Here is a 23,454-nt window from a genome sequence, read left to right as displayed (position 1 = left end):
ACTGACATGAACCTGCATTTTCGCAGTAAAGTAATGCCGTAGGGAATTTTCTAGATACGAAGGAATGCGGAATAGGATAGTTATAGTGGCGCATTTATGCAGGTGGTGAATAAGCCTGTCTCGACGTGGATTAATGAAAGGTAACCAGTTTGCAAGCAATATCCCACAAAAAGATCAAGCGGACTCCACACACACACACATGCGCTATGAAAGGGACATCAAGCAATTAATGTCACTGCCTTTGAGAATGCATTCAATTACAGTTCTGGAAAATTTTTCACCAGTGAAATCATAAACGGGGATTTTATATTTATGCAAAGTTGTAAATCAGTAAATATATGGTAGCGGGTTTTCTTTGGAGTTAACTGGAATTAACCAATATAATGAGGAACCCAGCGCTTTCGTTCTGAAACAGGGTGCGTTACCTTAGAGAAGATGTAGTAGTAATTACCCGTTAGGAATGAGCTTTGTGAGTTTTATTTTCAGTTTTGTCCATAATATGTGAATGAAATACAATAATATTCATTAAAAAAATATTTTGAAAAAGTGCAGTTTTCACACAAAGAATGCCGTTGTATTGCCATAGTACATATTGAGTAAATATTTACGTTTTATTATAATGCAAAAATACAACTATTTTTGAATGCACTCGTGTGCATGAAACATCTTGAATCGACGTTGGAGCATGAGATGTATGAAGTGATGGAGGAGTTTAACCCAGTACGCATAATAACCTTAATCATTTCACACCGGACATGCTTGCCCGTCACTTCGAGGATTCATTTTTGATCGTCGTATGAAGCGTCACCTTTTCATAGCAAAACATCTCGGTGTATAATTAGGGTAAAACAGCAAATCCCTTCTGTCCCACACCTGTCTTTGCAATGACATATATAACTCAGAAGGGGGCGCTCTTGTACGCTAGGAGAACGTACATGTGATTGAAGACTACATTTGCAGGGTTTTATTTTAAATAGTCACAAGCTGTCAGGTTTATTAAAAAAAAAAAAAACATGCAATATTCATACAACATATGTTCTCGGTAGTGTTAAGAATTTGACATTTCATATATTTGTGCAATGGTTCTGGTGGTGCATTCACTGTGTTGTGCAGTCTTTAGTTACAGTTTGTAGGGTTTGCATTCAGCATACACATACATGTTTTATGCGGTTCCGTCCCGAAGCCTCATTAACCGTCTCAGTCTTTAGTTACAGTTTGTAGGGTTTGCATTCAGCATACACATACATGTTTTATGCGGTTCCGTCCCGAAGCCTCATTAACCGTCTCCGTCACATCTTTCCATCTGTGTAATACGAAGTCACAAATCTGATTTACGTGAAAGATCAGCTCTTTGCATTGGTTGGTGCATTAGCTTAACGGCAAGCCACACCAAGTAATTCAAATACAACCATCAAAACCTACTGTAGCTTTGGACCAATTGCAAGTGAAGTATAACCAAATAGAAAATGTTTATTTTTATTACATATACTTTAAAGCCAAAAACCTTAATACTTAAATTAAAATGTATAACCACCACTTTACATTAAACAAGTTCAGTCAAACCGACCTATCCTTTGCCTGGTTTTTAATCTGATGTCTTTTTAAAGAACGAATCACCCAAAACTACAAGATTAATACTTGCATTAACTTGCATGGGCTTAAAACCCATTTCAGCATCGACATGGGAACTAAAATGTAATTTTATAAACTACTGGAAGCCTTTAACAATTAAAAAAAAAAAAAAACTGGATTGTAAAAAAGTGTAGAGTAGCAAAAATTAATTTTTATAGAAATATCATCCCCCGCAGGCATGCTGCACATTAATGCTTAAAAGTGTTTTATATTTTTTAAAAAAGTATTTGCACATCTGAGATGAAGGCAAGCAGAATGATTTGCAGCCTTTCTGCTCACAATGCACACCACTGTAACCAGCCGTCTTCCAGTTCAGCATCACCATTGTGTGTCTTCATCACAGGGACATTAAATTGCTATTTTCCATAAATAAAACACCACCACCGAGATCACGAGGAAACAAATTACCAGCCTTGGTGCATATAAAAAAAATAAATTAATTAAAAAAAAAGCCAGTAGAAAGGTAAAAATGAGAAGTACACATCCACAAATGGACTGGAGAACCAGCGAGAGACAGTTAGAAACACTGACACCTTCTTACTCCTCCCATATAAAAGTATAAATATTTCAAACTAAATCAGGAATCAGATACAATATCGACATTTCATGTGAATGCAATGAGGTAATAGCTTGATATCTCCCCCCCACCACCCCAATCTGTCTGACCAGCTACTTAAAGTACTTTAGGCCAGCCACCAGGAAGAACTTCTCCAAGAAGATCTCAGAGTCCAGCACAGCGATATGGGCAGCCCGGCCGATCAGAGAGTTCGCGGTGTTTGGCAGGGCGTGGGTGACGTCGTAACGGACCAGGTTACAGTCTTTGTTCTGCAGGACAGGAAGCAGCAGGTTTTCGATCATCTCCGTGTACACGGGACCTATGGCCCCAGAGTGCGGAACGGGGGGGGGAAGAGAGGGACACAGAAGACATAGTTAAGTTGAGGGCTGGAGAGGAAGGTTCAGCATGATAGCAGAGGTGTATGATGATGTTTGGGGACGCCGGCATCTTCATTACTGGTGTGCTAACTGATTCGCTTCGTTTTGACACTCAGAGTCTGACCGTGGGCTTTTTAATCTCACGATATACACATATAACGTCACAGAGCCAGCCAGTAATACAGCAAGAGCACACAGAAAGAACATGGCACTTCCCTGAGAAGTGGGTGGTGCCCCCTGGTGGACGGCTGAGGCGGTGCGCGATGCCGGCGGATCACCTGACTGCTTGTCCTTTAAGGCGATTTTGCACATCTCGATGCGGGCAGAGTGATATGGGACGTAGCGATCCTGCAGCGAGCCCACCAGCACCACGTTTCTGAAGTACTGCAGGCCTGGGGGGCAAAACGTTCTTTATATATCGGTGGGGGGGCACACAGAACAAGGTGTATGTTTACAGGGTGGGGGCGGGGCCAACCTGCTTTCTGGCTGAGCTTGTACAGGAAGGTTTGCCGGGGGTCTGAGTGATCACGACATGTGAGCTGTAGCAGGGAGCCGGATTTCTTCCATTTCTGCATGAACCACAGGCCTGGGGGGGGGGGGGGGGGGGTATGCTCGTCACCGGCGGGCTCAGAACACTGCAGACCAAGCTTTAGCTTGAGGGACCCACTACACAGGATCTCATGACGAACAGCCCCAATGCATCTGCCTCCTCCCTCAAGATCTCAGTATTTATTAACCAGGCCAAACAGCTAAAAATGACGAATGGGTTACCAGAGCCCCCCCCCCCCCTTCCTCACAGACAGGCAGTACCGGTGTTGACGAGGGCAGAACTGTTGTAGAGGGTGCCCAGGTGCGGACCAGACAGCGATAGGAAGGTGTGCAGCTTGTTCAGGTAGTGCTTGAACCTGGGCCTGGTCAGCACTGAACGGACGATCAGGTTGCCCAGAGAATGGCCGACGAAGCTGGGAGGGACAGGCCAAGGTCAGTGCTGGGCACAGTACAGCAGTCACGCAGCCCATTCCACCTGCACACCCCCATATAAACACCGACATCATGCTGGTGCTGCATCGAGTCCCGATGCTTGATATGAGCGCCCCCTGCTGACATGCGGAGGAGGGCCCCTTGCACTTGCCTGATCCTCGCGACTGTAAGGTTGTAAATCTGGATGTACTGAATGATCTCGTCCAGGAGCCGGTCCGTCATGGAATCAAAATCCACAAAGGTGTCATTCTACAAAGTGGAACAAAACCAAGCCAGCCAAAGATCAGCTTGGAAAGGCTGTCAGCACAAAACACTGAAATGTGGGAACTGCCCATTTCTGCCATATAAATGACAGAATGAGAAAGCGCCAACTACATCAATATTCCAGTGTTCTGTTTTAAAGGATATTCTATTTGTGTGCTTAAATTAGTGTGCACCACGTTTACTTGTTTGCACTGTGGCTGCTGTCTCTGCAGTTGGTTTTGCACAATGTTTACTTGTTTGCACTGTGGCTGCTGTCTCTGCAGTTAGTTTTGCACCACGTTTACTTGTTTGCACTGTGGCTGCTGTCTCTGCAGTTTGTTTTGCACCATGTTTACTTGTTTGCACTGTGGCTGCTGTCTCTGCAGTTAGTTTTGCACCACGTTTACTTGTTTGCACTGTGGCTGCTGTCTCTGCAGTTTGTTTTGCACCATGTTTACTTGTTTGTACTGTGGCTGCTGTCTCTGCAGTTTGTTTTGCACCATGTTTACTTGTTTGTACTGTGGCTGCTGTCTCTGCAGTTTGTTTTGCACCATGTTTACTTGTTTGTACTGTGGCTGCCGTCTGCAGTTTGTTTTGCACCACGTTTACTTGTTTGCACTGTGGCTGCCGTCTCTGCAGTTTGTTTTGCACCACGTTTACTTGTTTGCACTGTGGCTGCTGTCTCTGCAGTTTGTTTTGCACCATGTTTACTTGTTTGTACTGTGGCTGCCGTCTGCAGTTTGTTTTGCACCACGTTTACTTGTTTGCACTGTGGCTGCTGTCTTTGCACTTGGTTTTACACCACGTTTACTTGTTTGCACTGTGGCTGCTGTCTTTGCAGTTGGTTTGCACCATGTTTACTTGTTTGCACTGTGGCTGCTGTCTCTGCAGTTTGTTTTGCACCATGTTTACTTGTTTGCACTGTGGCTGCTGTCTCTGCAGTTTGTTTTGCACCATGTTTACTTGTTTGGACTGTGGCTGCTGTCTCTGCAGTTAGTTTTGCACCATGTTTACTTGTTTGCACTGTGGCTGCTGTCTTTGCAGTTGGTTTTGCACCACGTTTACTTGTTTGCACTGTGGTTGCTGTCTCTGCAGTTTGTTTTGCACCACGTTTACTTGTTTGCACTGTGGCTGCTGTCTTTGCAGTTTGTTTTGCACCACGTTTACTTGTTTGCACTGTGGCTACTGTCTCTGCAGTTAGTTTTGCACCATGTTTACTTGTTTGCACTGTGGCTGCTGTCTCTGCAGTTAGTTTTGCACCATGTTTACTTGTTTGCACTGTGGCTGCTGTCTTTGCAGTTGGTTTTGCACCACGTTTACTTGTTTGCACTGTGGCTGCCGTCTCTGCAGTTTGTTTTGCACCACGTTTACTTGTTTGCACTGTGGCTGCTGTCTCTGCAGTTTGTTTTGCACCATGTTTACTTGTTTGTACTGTGGCTGCCGTCTGCAGTTTGTTTTGCACCACGTTTACTTGTTTGCACTGTGGCTGCTGTCTTTGCACTTGATTTTACACCACGTTTACTTGTTTGCACTGTGGCTGCTGTCTTTGCAGTTGGTTTGCACCACGTTTACTTGTTTGCACTGTGGCTGCTGTCTCTGCAGTTTGTTTTGCACCATGTTTACTTGTTTGCACTGTGGCTGCTGTCTCTGCAGTTGGTTTTGCACCATGTTTACTTGTTTGGACTGTGGCTGCTGTCTCTGCAGTTAGTTTTGCACCATGTTTACTTGTTTGCACTGTGGCTGCTGTCTTTGCAGTTGGTTTTGCACCACGTTTACTTGTTTGCACTGTGGCTGCTGTCTTTGCAGTTAGTTTTGCACCACGTTTACTTGTTTGCACTGTGGCTACTGTCTCTGCAGTTAGTTTTGCACCATGTTTACTTGTTTGCACTGTGGCTGCTGTCTTTGCAGATTGTTTTGCACTATATGTATGTTTGTCTGTGCTCTACATACTTGCTGCTATACGCACCAGGATTTCCCCCAGGATCAATATAAGTTATCTTATGTTATGAAGAATGAAACCCAATTCCCACCTGATTGCGCTCGGACATGAGGAAGTCAATGCGAGCCCCTGGCAAGCCCAGCTCCAGGTAGGTCTTCACCAACCTCAGGTCAGCACTGTTACCTGTAAAGATACATGAATGAGCTCGAACGCCAGCAAAAGGCAACGCAACTCATCGGTGTCTGCTGTACAATTCAGGCAGGCAGCAGGGGCCGCGAGAACGAGCACTACACTCACCGTCGAGGCCATGGACACACACGATCAGGTGTATGCCCTCCTCGGAGCTAGCCTCCTCCTCCGTGCTGAAGTAGGGGACACTCGACGCCAAGTCGGGAACCCCGCTGTATAGAAAGCCCGGTAACCCTAACCTGCCGAGGTCCTCTTTGGCCTGGGCGAAGCTGAATGAGAGCAGAAGTGAGATTAATGCTGCCCTATAAACAGCTGAACACTCAGTCTAAAGATAACTGGGGCTCATGTACTGCTTAGGGGAGATTCTGGCATTTTTAAGGTGGACGCATAAGAGGGGCCATCATTCATAGAGGGGCCAACCTCATCACTAGCCAATGATATGTTTTGAATCAGTGAGTGACGAGAGGGGGCACTCCAGGAGCCAATCAGCTTTCAGCTGGGGCCAGGTGCTGTACACACCCCTTGTACTGCTTCATATATTTTTTTATAGAGGATGTAGTTTGATAGAACGAGTCCTCCAGTAGATATGAGCCAAATGGCCGAAAAAGACGTTTTGCAGTGTCTGCTTTCTCGAAGGATACGAGTTCCTCAATTTCAGAAGACAATTTTGCAATATTTTTGACTCCATCTGCATGTTACCGCTCTTGGAGGGTATTACTCACATCTTCATCTGCGGCGAGGGGATGCTCTCCCAATAGTGTATGGAGGACACCGTGAGGCAGGAGCCCCGGGCAGCAGAAGTGAGGGAGGAGCCTCTAGGGGGCCGCAGGCTGGCCAGGTCAGCTGCTTCACTGAAGTGCTCCAAGCTGTGCAGCCTGGAGTGCGGACACAGCTCTTCGTGCCCGTCTACACCCTCCACAGTCTCAGCCAGCCCGTTCACATACGCCAAGCCGTCATCGTCCTCATAATAACCGTTCTCAATCATCTCGTGCTCACATTCCCCATCCTCTCCATCCTCTGTTGCTTTCGCCGCCCCCTGCTGGTCGGCCAGGGTAACGGCGGCCGTCTCCACCGGACTGATCTCGGAGACGTCGGTGCTGGAGCGTGAGCCGAAGTAGTTCTCCACCAGGCCCCGCTTCACGATGTCGGTGCTGCTGGTGGCTGAGGTGCTGGACTGGCAGGCTGTGTGCGGCTCGCTGGGGGGGCCGACGGCTCCCTCGCAGGCATCCTCGCTGGAGTCCGGGACAGGATTGGGCTCCGTGGCACCTGGTCGCGTAGCGCTAACTGCGGATCCAGAAGCAGCGGAGGAGTGTGAAACAGCACTGCCGATGACTGGACTTCTGGTGGTGTTGCAGCTGCCGGGCCCAGGGGTCGGTGAGTCTGGGTCGGCAGCTTCTGCCCTGCTGCTGAGACAGTACGGACCCCTGACGGTGCTGGAGGAAGTCTCGTGTGTCACGGCACTCAGACTCCCCTCTCTCCGCTGCAAGCAGCCCGTTGCTCTATCCGGCGCTGTACCAACGAAGCACTGGGAGGCACTCTCTCCCTCCTCATCAGATGGCAGGGAGTTGATGGAGGTGAGGGATGACTGGATGCCGCTGATGGCGCTGGTACTCTCGGTACAGAGGCCCTCCGTGGCCCCGCTGCTCCTGAAAGCAGCATATGGATCAGACGGGGCCCGCTGAGGGCCCTGGGAGGGCCTCCCCGCTTGCTGGGGGTCCCGCTCGGGGGCCAGAAATCCTCCGGCAAGCTGGGAGCCCGGGCCGGGTACAGTGGCAAAAGAGCTTGGCTCACTCTCAAAGCCTGAATCAGACAGGCGAGAGGAGGCACAAGGGGCCCCTTTGCCTGGCAGCTTGGTGCCGTCGGCTCGCACACCCAAGAGCGCCTCCTTGGGCAGGAGGCCCTGCTCACCAGCATCCAACATCTTCTCCTCACACCTGGGGTCCTTCTCAAACACGAGGTCACTTCCGGGCGACTTCACACACCCCGCTTCCGAGCAGCAATCCATTAGCGTTGAGCCACTGTTCCAGTTCGGCAGGAGGACAGTCACCTTCTCCCCCTGGTAAGGGTTCCTGGTGCTTGGCTTGACTTCTATGTGCCTCGGAAGCCCAGACGCTTTGGTTGCATTTTGACTAGAAGTTTCCGGATGCTGCGTTTCTGCTACAGGAACCACACTAACCGCCTGCATGGTGGCGTTAACCTGCGCAGCACAGTGATTAGCAAGTTCACCTCTGATCTGGTTATTTGTCCCGCTTACGTTAGCGTCTGCAGGAGACCCCAAGACAGCGTGACAAGCTGGAGAAGGTGTGGAGTCTGGCTTCCGTATGTCGGTGCTGGGATCCCGCAACAACGGCTTCCACTCCATCTGCTGATTCCCGAGGGACTCGCCGTCTTCATATTTACTCAAGAAATCGGTGAGGGGGGCCTTGAAGTTCTTATATCCCACCAGGACCACAGAGTCTTTGGGGTTCGGCCCAATGAGCTTTTTAGGGTCCCCCGTCTTCAGGTTCTTCTTCAGCTTCATGGACTTGGTCCTGGATTTACAGTCATCTGTCGCCCCCTTCTGTGCCTTCAGTGGTGCGTCACCATCCGCGGGCCGCGGGCTCCATGCGGGCGCATGCTGCAGCTTGGGCTCGGGGCTGGGAAGCCCCACGGCGCTACAGTCTTTGCCGTCGGACTTGTCAGCCTTGCTGGAGGCCGGCCCACCTCTGGCACTGTGCATGCCAAGCCAGGGTCCGTCGCGGTCTTACGGATCGGAACATTGAGCACAAGGAAAAGCAGAAACAGCGAAGTGTTACAAGAAGAAACATGGGTGGGACAGACAAACATGCAAGTCAAAGCTTCTTCTCATCAGATCTGCAGTTATACTCTTCTTTCTCATATCAACAGTAACATTATGGAGGAGAACAGCTGGCAGAAACCATCACAAACATCTAAAAGACCAGCGTAAGATTTTTCCATCTAGCCTGGCGACACGAAGGCCTGCAGCCTCAAGGGAACCGTGGCTCCGGCCTACAGCTATACGGACCTTCAGTTACTGACTCCAGGTATCGGTCCTCGAAGATAATGGGCAGGGAGCTGGAATCCCCGTCCAGGTCGGCACATTCCACAGGCAGCGGCGGCAGCGACAGGAAGTAGCTCGAGTTCTTGATGACGGCAGACATCTGCAGGTGGCTCTGAGCGCTGGAAGTGGCCATGCAATAGCCTGTGAAGCTGTGAGCTGCTGGAATCTTCTCATGGGGGACGTCAGTGCAGGTTCTTATATTTAACCGACATTCTTATACCGTAATGTTTTTAGCAAGTTAACAGGCAAATCAAGCTATATAACAGACAGCATGTACAGGGACAGGCAGGATATCTTCCTGACCCGGGAACTCAGAAGCTGCAGGATGTATTAATCACACAGCTGAGGCTCAGGCCTTATGTGTGCATATTCCACTCAAAGCTCAGCAGAAGGTACCACAGTTAGCAGAACTTTGGCCAGAACCCGACAGCAACACGACAATGAAAAGAAGACCTGAAGAAATTGAGGGACTCACTGCAGTTCCTGATACGCAAGAGCCGTTTGCCTTGGGTGCTCAAAGCAGAAAAAGGCTTCTGCAAACCTGCGAACCTGTGAGAAGGACAACGGAATGAGGAGGAAATACATGGAAAAGGCTAGAAACCTCACACAACTTCAGCCTACAGATAGATCCTCAATAATAAAAAAAAAAAGATAAGAAGATTATACCATATAAAAAAGAGATTTTATTTAATAGCAATGTTCTCCCAGGCTCCGGAATGGCTGAACCAGTCTTTTTTTTGACCTGTTCCTTTCTTTACTGCCTTGCACTGGGTTTATGTTCAGTCCGGTTCCAGTAGAGGTTCTGGGTGCCGCACAGAGGTACATCTGGGCCACTCACACGCAGCGTGTGGTGCTCCAGGGCCAGCAGCATGGCTATGCTCTCCTGCAGGGTCACCACCTCCAGGAACTGCCCCCATAGCGCCATCAGGAGAGAACACAACTGGGCAAGGTTCATGTTCACCAGCTCTGCCAACTCATCAGGGCTCAATTCCTTCTGCTGGAAAAGTCAGAGACCATTAAATTCTGGAAAACAAACACAGACAGCAGCCGAGGCAGCAGTGTCCACATTCAGATTGAAGGTCCTCATTCGCCATGTGCAACAGGTGCACTGGGATCACTGGGATACATAAACATTCAGCCACGCTGAGCTATAAAGAGACTAACGACAGTGAGGAACTAGATAAAATGCTGATACAGGTACTGATGAAGTGACAATGTGACTGACTGTCACAGGAAATATGTATGCTGGTAATGTGAATGACTGGGGGGGGGGAGATACTGTTCTTTGAATCTCCAAATCAGAGTTCTGATCTAGTGTTGACGACGTACTACGTTCCTACCGCCCTGTGATGCTATGTTGCAGTATGAAAGGCCTTCCTAAGAAGTGATACCTACCTTGACTTGTTCACAGAGGTCAGAGAGACGCGTCTCCACATCCAGTTTCTCTGAAACAGGAAGAAAGGAAAGAGCAGCAGACTGATGATGGGCCCCGGCGTGGTGCACAGGGCACATCAGCAGCAAAGCCACGGTCAGGCCTGGGCGGCTACAGCTCGGCCTGAGCACAAGATCAGCATTAAGGCAGACGCCACAGTGAACCTCAGCGGCAGGGCAGAGGCGGGAAAACCCCAAGTTAGAAAGGAGAGAGGGGGAAATGTTAGGGCAAGTGCGCATCGGAGAAGGCATCGACAAATACCGTTTACATCTAGACACAAATGTCGAGAAGTCGTCTTTTTTAACCACGATTCTGAGGTTTAAACCAGACTGACAATCAGCAGCAAAGCAGGGAGAAACCGTGAAGAAGACAGCAGTGGGAAGACAAGAAAAGGGATTGGGTGACGATCGGGCCAATGGAAGAGTGAGGGAGGGACATACCTATGCAGACAGGAGCCTGGCCTCGAGGAAACGGTCTTCTGAGAGCTCTCTCATATAGCACTGGCATGCTGGGCTTGGCTAGTTTTGAGATTTGACATAGAGGAGTTTTAAATGGATCCCCGTGGACAGAGGAAGCGTGACTCACTGTGTCTGCGCTCCATCTCACTGCCCTGCTACAGCGCACAGACACAGCTTTGGCAAACAGCACATGCACGTTTCTGTCAGCAGGTGGCGGCGAGTGCACAGTTCCACACCTCATGGACGGCACTGAGCTCTGCTTTACTGAACCACGTAATGCTTCAGAGGAGCATTTAATTGAGCAGTACCATCACCTCACCTGGCGTTTCGGGAGAAAACCAGGCGCTAATGATGACGATTCTCAGCACCACAGGGCCTGAGGACCGGGTTTGTGCACCACTGGTATGTTAGGTTGCGGTTTGTTAGGTGGCTGGGTGCCCTAACCCAATTCGTCATGCAGCCAAGGGGCACTTGTTAATTAACAGCACACTCATGCCCCCCTGCATTGCGTCCTTCTGACCGTCAGACGTGCAAAACTGCAAGCAACTGGCATTCTTCAGTGCACACTGATGTGAGCAGAAGGAGGAACAGGGGGTAGGTTTAGGGAAACTGGAGACTTTCGGTGTCAAAACCTACAAGAGCAGGAACCAGAGCGGTTTATTCTATGACGAGCAAGTCCTTTGTAGCGTCAGTGAGATTAGTCTAAGAAAAAATGCATATAAGGACTAAGTCTTAGCAGTGAGCATTAGAAAGGACTCAGACGTTTCACAAGATACACAGGCAAAGTGTTCCTAAGCTGGTTTTAAGGAATGAGACAAAATTCAATAGAAGTCAGGTAAAAATAAATAAAATTAAAAATTTAAAGAAAATATTCAACAGAAATAAAATCATGGTCATTTGGTACAGCGTGAGAAGAGTTTGCAAAACAACATCACAACGTGACTGTGTCCGCTGGACTGTGTCCCAGCATAAGCACGAGTAACCTTACCCAGCTCCATGCGGAGGGAAGATGGCAGGTCCTTGGTCACCGTGGTGAAGTAGTTGAAGAGTCCTTGGTAGGCCAGGAGAAGGCTGGCGCACAGGCTGTAGTGCAGGTGATACGCGTGCTGCAGACAGGGCGGCGACACCACGAACGAGCGACCCTGCCGGGCAGGACAGCGAGCCCACTTCAACACACAGGCCGTCAACAGGTGCGCTGCTAAGGCTAACGACAGGTTAAAGCCGCACGGGAGGGAGGGGGTGTGTGGCTATCTTGGGCATACCCCCCATCCTCGCACGTCGCGTCCTGCCCCCGGCTGTTATTTTCAGTGATATATTTTAAATCCATGTAGCCTGTCAAACACTGCCAAGCCCTGCTAAGAACTCCTAGCCTCCTTGCTACTCTGGGATACAAACATTCAGACATGATTTGTCCCACAGGAATGTGTTCTAATACTGTAGCAAGGACCACAGGTTACCGTGTAATTTTAAAAAAAGAATTAAAAGCAGGCTGTGTAATACTATATACATGCAAAGCATGACTGCATATCTGTCCTAAATACCACGTAGTCAATGTTTCTTGAATAGCAAATTATAACTGGGGTAAGAGAACAGACGTGTCTGGCTTACAGGCCTGACTCCTGCAGGTGGTGATGCGGCACATGGCAGGACAACATTAGCTTGTTAAGAAGCTTGTCTGAGAGGCGAACTCCACAGGAACTGGCCGTAGATGTGCAGGATAAACAGGGGCTAACCCCACAGGAACTGGCCGTAGACGTACAAGATAAGCAGGGGCTAACCCCACAGGAACTGGCCGTAGACGTACAAGATAAGCAGGGGCTAACCCCACAGGAACTGGCCGTAGACGTACAAGATAAGCAGGGGCTAACCCCACAGGAACTGGCCGTAGACGTGCAGGATAAACAGGGGCTAACCCCACAGGAACTGGCCGTAGACGTACAGGATTAACAGGGGCTAACCCCACAGGAACTGGCCGTAGACGTGCAGGATAAACAGGGGCTAACCCCACAGGAACTGGCCGTAGACGTACAGGATTAACAGGGGCTAACCCCACAGGAACTGGCCGTAGACGTACAGGATTAACAGGGGCTAACCCCACAGGAACTGGCCGTAGACGTACAAGATAAGCAGGGGCTAACCCCACAGGAACTGGCCGTAGACGTGCAGGATAAACAGGGGCTAACCCCACAGGAACTGGCCGTAGACGTACAGGATTAACAGGGGCTAACCCCACAGGAACTGGCCGTAGATGTACAAGATAAGCAGGGCGCAAACGTAGCTACATTATGTGGGTGCATGTGGACCTGTGGCACTACAAAGGCGGTTTCGGTAAAATGACTTCACCGAGCCCTGAGACGGACAGCCGGGGGACGATCGAATGCTGACTGTTAGTGGCAAAGGCTGCCTTACATCAGGGGAGACCTGCTTGACGTAACCCGTGCCAAACACCACACGCTCCAGGGCCGGAACCACGGAGTCCTTGGTCTGAGGCGGGGCATTGCGGTTCAGCCACGTGTTCTTCACCGGCCGTGGGAAGCTGGGGAGGAGAACAAGCACGACTGAACACCCACACGGCGGCTGGTCGGCATTCACGCAGTCAATCCAACCCTAACACACATGCCGGCCATGAAGGGGTCTGCCATGAAGACGTGACGCGGAAGCTACCAGACGGTGTGAAGGACGCTGTCCAATCACCGGCCGGCGACAGAGCGATGAACAGCAGAGCTGGCAGACACTCCCACGGCCCCAGAGAACACGTACGACAGCTTGCCGAGACCATCCACCCGCCACTAGACCCCAAATGCCACCGCTAGCTGATGTCATCATTCGCACCGAAGCCTTGATTTTAGCCTGTGCTCTGTGCAGTGCTAATCACCATGCTAACGATTACACAATAAGAATGATCGGCATCAATGGCTAACTGGTCATGACTCAGAGCACAGCGATGACGGACTGATGAGTGACGGGGACCCACCTGATCAGCGGCTGGTGCAGAGCCACCAGGGAGCCGTGGATGGTCACGGAGATGACGGACAGGTGGAAGTAGTCGAACATGACGTTGACGTGCTGATGGATGCCCCGCTGGAGGTCAAAGTGGAATCGTAGAGTGCGGCTGCTGATGTTCTGCATGGAGTTCAGCTCTTCCGGCCTGGGAACACAGGATTGTCTCAACACACTGTGAATGGGAGACTGACCCCTCCCCCTCGACAACTATGGATACCTACGAGTAATCCCCATCGGTGAAGTAGAGGTCTAAAGACAACTGAAAGTCCATGTCGTTCAGTGACTCTTCAACCTGAAGAAGAATTAAAGGGCTTCAGTCAAAACAGAACAGAAACCAGTCTGGTAACTGAACACAGTCATTTTGAAAAGCTGTGTTACCACTGGAAGGTGGCTAAGGCAGCACGACATCTGCAGTGCTGACACGGTAACACTGGACCATCTTTACACCGTGACTCAGCCAGCACAGATGGCTTTGCACTGTGACGGTCCTGCACCTACATTCAAGCTCGCGCTCCATTTTGTTCTCACCTTCTTTTCATCCAGCAGCAGCTTGACTTTGAACACAAGGACATCATTGACAACAATCTCCTCATTCTTATAAAGTATCTGAAAGGTTTTGCTGCATACGGTCTCATTGTGGACCATGGCAGGGAAGGCGAGATCAGAGCCTGGAAAAAGGGGACAGAGAGTACAGTGGCATGAGGACCATTAAGACACAAGCGCGAGCTGATGGCCATAAGGAGCTTCCCTCCACCCAGAAAGCCAGGTCAGATCCACAGCTATAACACTACAGTAGCCGACTCAGTCAGACAGCTAAAACAGAACCTTTCTACCTTAAGCAGCTGAGAAAGAATATATTTCTCCTAAGCCCCAACACAGGGTTCGGAAGTGTGCCTGATACAGCCGGACTAGGTGTCCTGTGATGGCCACGTCACCATAAATGACAGGGAATACAACTTGGACACGTGACGGGACTTAGTTGCAGGGTTGCCCCCCGCCTGACTCGCCCTTCAGTGGACTGGAGGTGCAGACTGAGGCTTGGACACCATCAGCACAAACAGTTCATTATGAAATTATATTCCATTTCATCACCAAACGATATAATTCTGTAAAAGGAAACAAACTCGACTTTGGTCTTGTAAAATGAAACAGAAAAATTAACTCGTTCGCCTTCAGTAAGAAATGCACTTGATAACACTGTCCTTTAATGCACTCCACACAGGCAAATATATCCAAGTGTGTTTCTGTATAATGGTTTTGTGTGAATCTTCTAATGAATGAAAGTAAGATAAGATACATTTTATATTTATTTTGCATGGACTCCCGCAATCAAAGGCCAGGATATCCCACACCTCACTGGAAAGGAAGCAGTGTCTAATTTCAGCAGGGAAAGCCTCAGCACTCGCTCTGATGCCACTGGACGGGACACTGGGACACACATCTCTATAGGTTGTTTTGAAGCATGACATGGTCCATCCACACGGTGGCCTTACCATTGTGTTTGCATACCAGTCCATCAAGGTCAAGGTCTTTCGCCCAGACATCCCAAGTTCCAATGGCAGCTGATATGTTACTCTGCAAGCCTGCTAGTTTGAAGGTGAACTGACCTGTGGGTTTCAGAAGGCTGGCTTCCACCTTGTGAGGATACCGCTGGGGCACTTTCAGGGTACTACGGATCTGGTAAAACCTGAAAAGGGAAAAAAGAAAGTTCTGGTTCAAAGCAGCATCCAGACCATTCGATTCACAAACATCGCAAAGATTGTGGGCCCTCGTTCCATCATACCAGCTACAGTCTAAGGAAAGAAAATGTATTTTACTCCCCCACCTGTCTCCCAATCAAATGTCAGCTTCACACATGTGACAAATGTACACAGTACAGTCCTGCTGATCCCTGAAGCACCTCCACTTCAACACCAATCTGCAGGATGTCAATCTGTAAGCCTTCAGGGACAGTGCAAGTTTCCCCACAATTGTCCTGAAGAGCCTCAACCCGACACAAAATATCCAAACCTCCATGTGGAAAAAGTATGAAGGCGGCCACGCAGAGAGGGCGCTAATCATAAGAATGTGGGCTTTTTGCACACAAGCCCGCTCTGGCTGGAGCATGGCAGCAAGCGGCAGGCTCAGAAGACATGCTCCGACAGCAACAGCATGAAATCAGGAAGACATCCATCGCAGGCCAAAGCAAGTTTCATAATGCTTGCAATTTGCTTTTCCGTTTCGACTTCTTTCTGCACACTCAAGTTTAGAAAATGGGTGCAGTGATATAGCCGACATGCTGCAACTGGACCATGTCCCATCGCCTCTGCCTGCAGTAACTGCCTCCCTGTCGCTTAGGAGAGAGCTGCTGGAATGAGCTGGTCAGAAAGCACGTTAGAAGCACCCTTCGGGTGACCAGATGTACTTCCCAATTAGAATTTGGTGATTAGTGGTCATTGTTGACACACCACAGCACACAGTGCACAACAATGAAATGTGTCCTCTGCATTTAACCCATATGTGACATAGCAGGGGGCAGCGCCCGGGGAGCAGTGCTTGGGGGCAGAACCTTGGTCAGGCTACCTCAGTGATGCCTTGCCGGTTGGGGATTCGAACCAGCAATCTTTAAATTACAAGTACGCTTCCCTAACCATTAAGACACCACTGCCCAAGAGACCCATGTAAAAAAAATATGCTAATTACGTTGCCGTTTTTTTTTTTTTTTTTAACCAAATCAGCTGCTAAATATCAGAGGCATATAAAGAGCTCAAACATGCTTGGGCTTCTACGACCTGCCACCTCCCTGGAGAAACTTCAGGAAGCATTTAGCCCAAACAAGCCAAAGCTTGACTTGTCTGACTAGCAGACATAACGCTTTTTTACTACAGTTCTGCTGGACCGCAGGGCAGTGAATGACAGCACTCTTTGCGATTTATACAGGTTCAGATTGCTGCCCAGCAGTTCTACAACAGGGTCTATTAAGTGACCACAGAGCACTGGCCAAAGAACACACTGGCGCTATCTCTGGACCAAGAGAAGTGCGAGATGCCTGGAGATGAAACCCTAAAGGATACTCACCCTCTCTGGAAGAGATCCACGTTGTAGAACTTGAGGAGCTCCAGGCAGAACTCCACCGTGGCTTGCACCTCGCTCATTTTGGAATTCAGAGGAGGCGGGCCTTGCTCACATCGCCCACTCCACACCTGCACAGTGAGGTCGCGTTAAGCATGTGACATCCCTGTGCTTCTGGCCACACTCCCCGATCTCAGCTGACATCATTCAGAATGTGGGAACCACTAGCCGAGCCTATCTATGATTTTCATCTCATCAGCTCCAGCCCTTTCGGACGCAAGATACCGACATCTGCTGCATCCAGACTGGAGCTGGAGCACAAAATAAGAGGAGGAGCAGGGTGAGGGCCCGTGACTCACAGCACACAAATAACCTGAAATGCAATATGAACAGCTGGACAAAACCAGAAATACATTGGCCTACATGAATTTTGACTCAATCGTATTTTTAGCATTCGCCTTTAGTAAATGCATAAACCAATAAATTCTGTACAATTCCAACTGGTAAGTTACAGTAAAATGACTTTTAATGCAGCCAAAGAAAACAGGACGTCTAGAACTACAACAGAGGACATGGGGCAAGAGGAGTTTGATGAACAATATGAAGGGAAGGACACAAAGCCCATTTCAGCACGGGACTCTTTACTGCTGGTCGTTCTCACAAAGCCCATTTCAGTATGGGACTCTTTACTGCTGGTCGTTCTCACAAAGCCCATTTCAGTACGGGAGTCGTTGCTGCTGGTCATTCTCACAAAGCACATCTCAATATGGGAGTCTACTGCTGGTCGTTCTCACAAAGCCTGTTTCAGTACAGGACTCTTTGCTGCTGGTCATTCCCACACAGCCCATTTCAGTACAGGACTCTTTACTGCTGGTCGTTCTCACAAAGCCCATTTCAGTACGGGAGTCGTTGCTGCTGGTCATTCTCACAAAGCACATCTCAATATAGGAGTCTACTGCTGGTCGTTCTCACAAAGCCTGTTTCAGTACAGGACTCTTTACTGCTGGTCATTCTCACAAAGCCCATTTCAGTACAGGACTCTTTGCTGCTGGTCGTGCTCACAAAGCCCATTTCAGTACAGGACTCTTTGCTGCTGGTCATGCTCACAAAGCCCATTTCAGTACAGGACTCTTTGCTGCTGGTCATTCTCACACAACCCATTTCAGTACAGGACTCTTTGCTGCTGGTCGTGCTCACAAAGCCCATTTCAGTACAGGAGTCTTTGCTGCTGGTCATTCTCACACAGCCCATTTCAGTACAGGACTCTTTACTGCTGGTCATTCTCACACAGCCCATTTCAGTACAGGACTCTTTACTGCTGGTCATTCTCACACAGCCCATTTCAGTACAGCAGTCTTTGCTGCTGGTCATTCTCTTAAAGCTTACCTAAACCGACATCTGAGGCCGTGTATACAATCCATGCATAAATATTACAGTTTTGGATACTGAACATTGTTTCATGGCAAACCATCTTGTCTACCCACCTAACAATCAGAAATTTCAATTCGAAAGGAAAAAGAAATGTTGCACAAAAAACATCTACAATAAAACGAGGATTTAAAGTGATGTGACTCAGCATGCACCTCACACGGCACAAACGACGTGACAGAATGTTTCTGCTAAAAGCAGGTTATCTATGACCTATCTCCTGTCCTCCCCCCATGGGCCAATAGTGCCCCAGCTTCTGCAGCAGTCTGCCCCCCCACCCCCACCGAGTGACTGTGCACTTACTCACTACACTGATTAAAACTCGTAATTCAGCAGCCGAGAGCACAGACTGGCCCTGAGTATCTGTACTGGGAATGAGGGTTAAATGTCTAAAACACGTCACCTAGTGAAGAGCCATTAGATGCCTAGGGGGTTTTAAACAGTGGTGCATGTCTAATTATCTTCTGTTAATTAAAAGGAATCCAGCAGTCCCTCTGGACAGTTCTCCTTTGTACCACATCAGCCAAATACGACGCCTCTTTGAACAGGACATTCAGGACATACTCAAACTCCAGCAAGGGCCCAACACACAGAGTCCATCAGCTTCCATACTGGGACGTAAAGCTAACTGGCCAGGAACCTGAAAGGAAGAGGAAGGGGGGGGGGGCTGGGAACCCCTTTCCAAACAATAGGGCTCCACGGCTTTCATGCTGGACCCTGCATGAACACAGTTGTCTTTACTTTTCAAACGTGAGCTTATTTAAGGTGCATGGATATACCTAAAGAAACATCTTTGATTTCTGGTAACAATGAAACCTAAAACACCCAGCATTAAACATTTCTCATGACCTTAAGCTCTGAGTACAATCATTTTCCATCCCCCACACTCCAAAAAACTATAAATAATTATATTTTTTAATTTATGCACTCATCGTCAGTTGGAATTAAATAATACTTTGAAAATCAATTAATTTGAAAGAAATGGGCACAATCACGTCAATCTACTGACAAACATCAACAATAAGGAACTTATTTTCCATTTGATAACCAAAAACAGTGCAGGTAGATTCAGTTTAAAAGGAACGAAGAATTAAAACATTCTACTGGGACCCATTCCAGCAAAATGGACAAGTATGACAGCTGTTAAGGAACCTTAACTTAGAACACTAAATCATCAACGACTCAGGTCGATTGATAAGTTCATAGTAGCAGTTTTATCGCACCAAAGCTAGACCCGAACTGGACCTACAGATTCCTTGGGCCCAAAGATGGCCGCTTAGTTATATTAGAACAGCCACCTCAGCTGATCCACTCACCTACTTCTGATCTTGCTGGGGAAGAGAGAGTTCTTCATGCATAGCAGGGCCATTCCCAGCACCTGAACCGGGTCATCTCCATCACTGCAAATAAGTCATTAAAAGGTTGCCTTATTTTAAGAATTTACAGGTATATTAAAATTCCAAATAAATATGAAAATGAAGAATTAACAATACAAATAACTTATGCATACACCAATATTAAAGTGCCTTAACTATGAAACCCAACTTTTTTATTTTAATTTTTTTAAAGTTGCACAAAGTTATGGTCACAAAAAGCTGCAAACGTGATCGCATCACAGGAAGTGAACCAAGCAAAGTGAGAGTTACCGACATATTATTCTGCATGAGTAAAAGGTACTTATCAGGGACACACAGCTCAGGGCCCGGTTTCCCCATTGCCATCATATCCGCAGTGCTGCCAGTGAGACTGAATTACTACTCAGGTATTGCAAAGTTTAAAAGGCAAACGCTTCAAGGTTTCACTTCTTTATGATACCCTTTAAAAAATGAGGATGAGATTAACTCTTCATTCCGGTACTCCATAGAGGACCAGAAGACATGCCCGTCTGAGCCCGGGAGTAACACACGGCATGTGCCACATCTTGTACATGAATAATATAATGTTAAATACGAATGCTCCGTTTACAACACTGGGTTTATACAACTGATATGATTTGGCTTCTCTGCGATCCCCGCAAACACGTGGCGTCCCTGTTATAAACACAGCGTAATGACAGGCAGCCCTTCCCTATCAACTGTGCAGTTTCAGTCATGATTCGATTAACAACCGTGGTGAACGCCTACAGGCGAAATATACTCGCCAGATTTACCTTGACGACGACTCTTCCATTGAAAGCGCCGAAACCAACTGAATGACAAGAAACAATTAAGGTGCAGAAAGAAGGGGTTTATTTTAATTTGGCAGAAATCGCGGCACCAGACTATTCAGACGGACGTATTATACTGACAATAAGCGTAGCAAATCTGTCTTTAAGAAACGACAAGTTCTACGTCGCTCATGCATTACAAACGTGTGCTGAATTTCAAACAGACAATATTACTTATATTACTGTAGCTATTTAAGGGCACCGCTCGCAGCTATATTAATAACTGACACACGACGTAAAATAGTGAAATTAATTCCCGAGTATGTCTGGCTGATAACTTTAGATCGGAGCCTCCTTGCCTGTTGAGCAGAACAGACATCTGGTCAGTACTTGTACTGGGAAACTCCGTAGCCCGGCCGGGACACCGAACACGCATCGGACCTCAGCTTCGCCCCGGCTCGGACATGTCAGGGGGAGAACCGTACTGCGCTGCCGCCTTCCCGACAGCTCCCGCCGGAGCCGCTCGAACCCGAAGTCAACGTAAACAAACAGCGCGGCCCGGAGGTCGGCGGCGGCTCCCCGCCCGGACAGCGACACCGGCCCGCTCGAACCGACGTCTATGTGGGCAGCCCCGTCACTCACGTTTATTCCGGCGGCATGTCAGCACTGATCCAGCCCGCTTTACAACGCACGCAACCCGCTAACCATTTGGGCCAAGCGGCCCGTTAGCCCGCCGCCGAGAACCACTTCCCGGCTGTCTGCCGAGAGCCGCGTACCTCTAGTTTCCCACAGGACCGTCCAAATAAAGGCCGAGGATCTCCGAGCTGAGCTGTCCTGACCGTCGCCTCCTTCCCGTGAAGCGGGTCGGGCTCCTCTTCACGGTTACGGGCTGGGGTCGGTGACGCTTCTTGCGAGGCCGCGTTCTCAGGCTCGGTCCAGTCCGGAACTGCGCGCGCCGGTCCCGATTCGAAACTCGTCTCCGTTTAGAGCCACGCGGAGAGAGCGAGACGGCGGGCTAGGAACGACCGGGTACCGAGGATTCCATGTTGGCCGTGGCGTCAGAGCGCTTTCCCTCCGGGCGCGTCCACGCCAGAAGCGGGACGGAGGCGCGCTCGCGCTGGCGGGGGCGCGTCCTAGCTCGTGGGCGTGAGCAAGTTCCGGTGTCAGAGCTCTGCGGTTCTGTTGCAGTCAGAAATCGAAGGATCTGCTAATGGGTGTTATAGGAATGTTTTTTTTCCTGGGTGTCTGAAAGATCTACTGGGTCTTACTGGGTCTGCCGGGTGCTTCTCGCGTAATGTTAATGGAATTCAAAGCCTCAGCAACCAGGGAAGAATTCATAACTGAATAACAAGCTACCGGATAAGGACAACAGTAGTGCATGAATATTAATCAGTTCACTAGGGAAACATTTGACAGCAATGAATCATAATATGTTCAAAAATTATTTAAAACTTTACTCTGGATGCATTTAATTCCTTTTATAATAAAGTTCTGCCAACGAGCACATTTACATTAGCCTACCTTCCATTTGGTATACGGATGCAGTTTACTACTACTACTAACACTATCCATCCATCCTTCAATACATTCATCCATCCATCCATCCATCCATTTGTTTTTCTGTCCTATAGAGGGCCGCTGGAGTCCCGAGACTACAACAACAAAAATAATAATCGATGATAATGCTGGTTGTTATTATTATTGTTGTTGTTGTTTTGTTGCTGCTACTGTTATCAATAGTAATAACAATAATAATTATTATTAATCATCATCATCGTCATTATCATCATCATCATTGTTGTAGCAATAGTCGTAGTTATCGTCATAATCAAATCCCGTATGTGCAGTTCGTCCCACATTGTATCTATGATCTTGTCCCGCGTCACCTGTGCTTCTTGGGGTCGCTTCTAAGATCGCCGCATCCCTGTACTGGATAAATGGCTATGCAAGACGGATAAAAATAACGATGACCTGACACAAGACATGAACAATATCAAACTTACTATATATAAACCCTACTATAATAAACGTAATATTTGAAACAACAATTTACTAGGGTTTCTTTGGGTATGCATAGTTGAGTCGTTTGCTAACCAGAAACAGAAAAAAATACAATAAGCATAAGTCAATAAAACATTCAAATGAACAGTATTCAGTTGTTTTAAAAAGAAGCATAAAGCAAATTATTCAGTGGCCTTTATAAGAATACTTTTGCAATAATTAAATGGCTAAGATAGCCTTCGGTCATAAGGTCTGATGAATGTAGCCTAGTTTAGCTATCATGGGTGCATTGAGCAGGCGGTGCAAGGTTGGCAGTGTTTGAGGGCTAACAAAGCAACGTCGCATAAAACCACACGAGAATCCAACAAGTTCTCACCACATTTTCTCACTGTAGTCGATCGTAACATGCATACGCACATTAAACATTGTAAAGATGGTCTTACCCTTTTGGTAAACAGTCTCCTCTGGAGCTCGATGTGTCTTCTATGCAATGTAACAACGAGAAAAGTTTATTATACTTTGCATGAATTAAAGAACATTTTGGACTGCAGTCTCCATTGTTTGTTTTTTTGCATTTATAAAAATAAGTAATTAAGCTCAGGTTATAATATGGCAGAATAACCGGCTTCAAATGCACGACCAGTGTCGTTCTCCGGTTTACTTTGCATAAAATCTTTCTTTTGTGCCTTGATGCGGTACAAAATTACACCTGATCTCTGTTACATATAAAAACAAGACGACGGACCCCATCCTGCAGCACTGCCCTGAAAACAGAGTCGTTGCGCAGAGACTGGTGAACCAAGACGGGACTGGACTTCGGGGAAAAATTAATCGGACATCGCCACCTACTGGCCAGTCGCGGAGTGCTTACTACCCTCGGAACTGAAAGGTTCCTGAAGTTACAAACGCTTATGCATATATCCATCTTCCAGTTTATCTACAAGAAGATGCACGATC

At 48.1% G+C, this 23,454-nt stretch overlaps 1 protein-coding gene across 5 annotated transcripts; it reads right to left on the bottom strand.

Moving 5' to 3' along the window:
* Positions 1 to 1,450: 1,450 nt before the first annotated feature.
* On the bottom strand, positions 1,451 to 23,257 carry fam135a (family with sequence similarity 135 member A). 5 transcript variants are annotated; one of them, XM_049007272.1, is made up of 22 exons: positions 22,941 to 23,257; positions 19,667 to 19,750; positions 16,929 to 17,053; positions 15,479 to 15,558; positions 14,400 to 14,539; positions 14,093 to 14,163; positions 13,843 to 14,016; positions 13,278 to 13,404; positions 11,857 to 12,010; positions 10,851 to 10,928; positions 10,374 to 10,423; positions 9,817 to 9,975; positions 9,454 to 9,527; positions 8,943 to 9,097; positions 6,640 to 8,659; positions 6,026 to 6,186; positions 5,820 to 5,911; positions 3,698 to 3,795; positions 3,376 to 3,527; positions 3,041 to 3,151; positions 2,844 to 2,957; positions 1,451 to 2,507 (listed from the first exon to the last, which is right to left on the bottom strand). In XM_049007272.1, the coding sequence occupies exons 3-22, from the start codon at positions 17,003 to 17,005 to the stop codon at positions 2,302 to 2,304; spliced, it is 4,293 nt and encodes a 1,430-aa protein (XP_048863229.1). In that variant the 5' UTR covers positions 17,006 to 17,053; positions 19,667 to 19,750; positions 22,941 to 23,257; the 3' UTR covers positions 1,451 to 2,301. The 5 variants fall into 5 exon arrangements, with proteins under 5 accessions (XP_048863229.1, XP_048863231.1, XP_048863228.1 ...); XM_049007274.1 differs by having other exon boundaries at positions 19,671 to 19,750; XM_049007271.1 differs by lacking the exon at positions 22,941 to 23,257 and adding an exon at positions 21,273 to 21,663.
* Positions 23,258 to 23,454: the final 197 nt, after the last annotated feature.

Source organism: Brienomyrus brachyistius, chromosome 3, assembly GCF_023856365.1.
Source record: "Brienomyrus brachyistius isolate T26 chromosome 3, BBRACH_0.4, whole genome shotgun sequence".
Classification (NCBI taxonomy): domain Eukaryota; kingdom Metazoa; phylum Chordata; class Actinopteri; order Osteoglossiformes; family Mormyridae; genus Brienomyrus; species Brienomyrus brachyistius.
The sequence above is the reverse complement of the archived record's forward strand: the minus strand, read 5'-3'. Positions and strand labels throughout refer to the sequence as shown.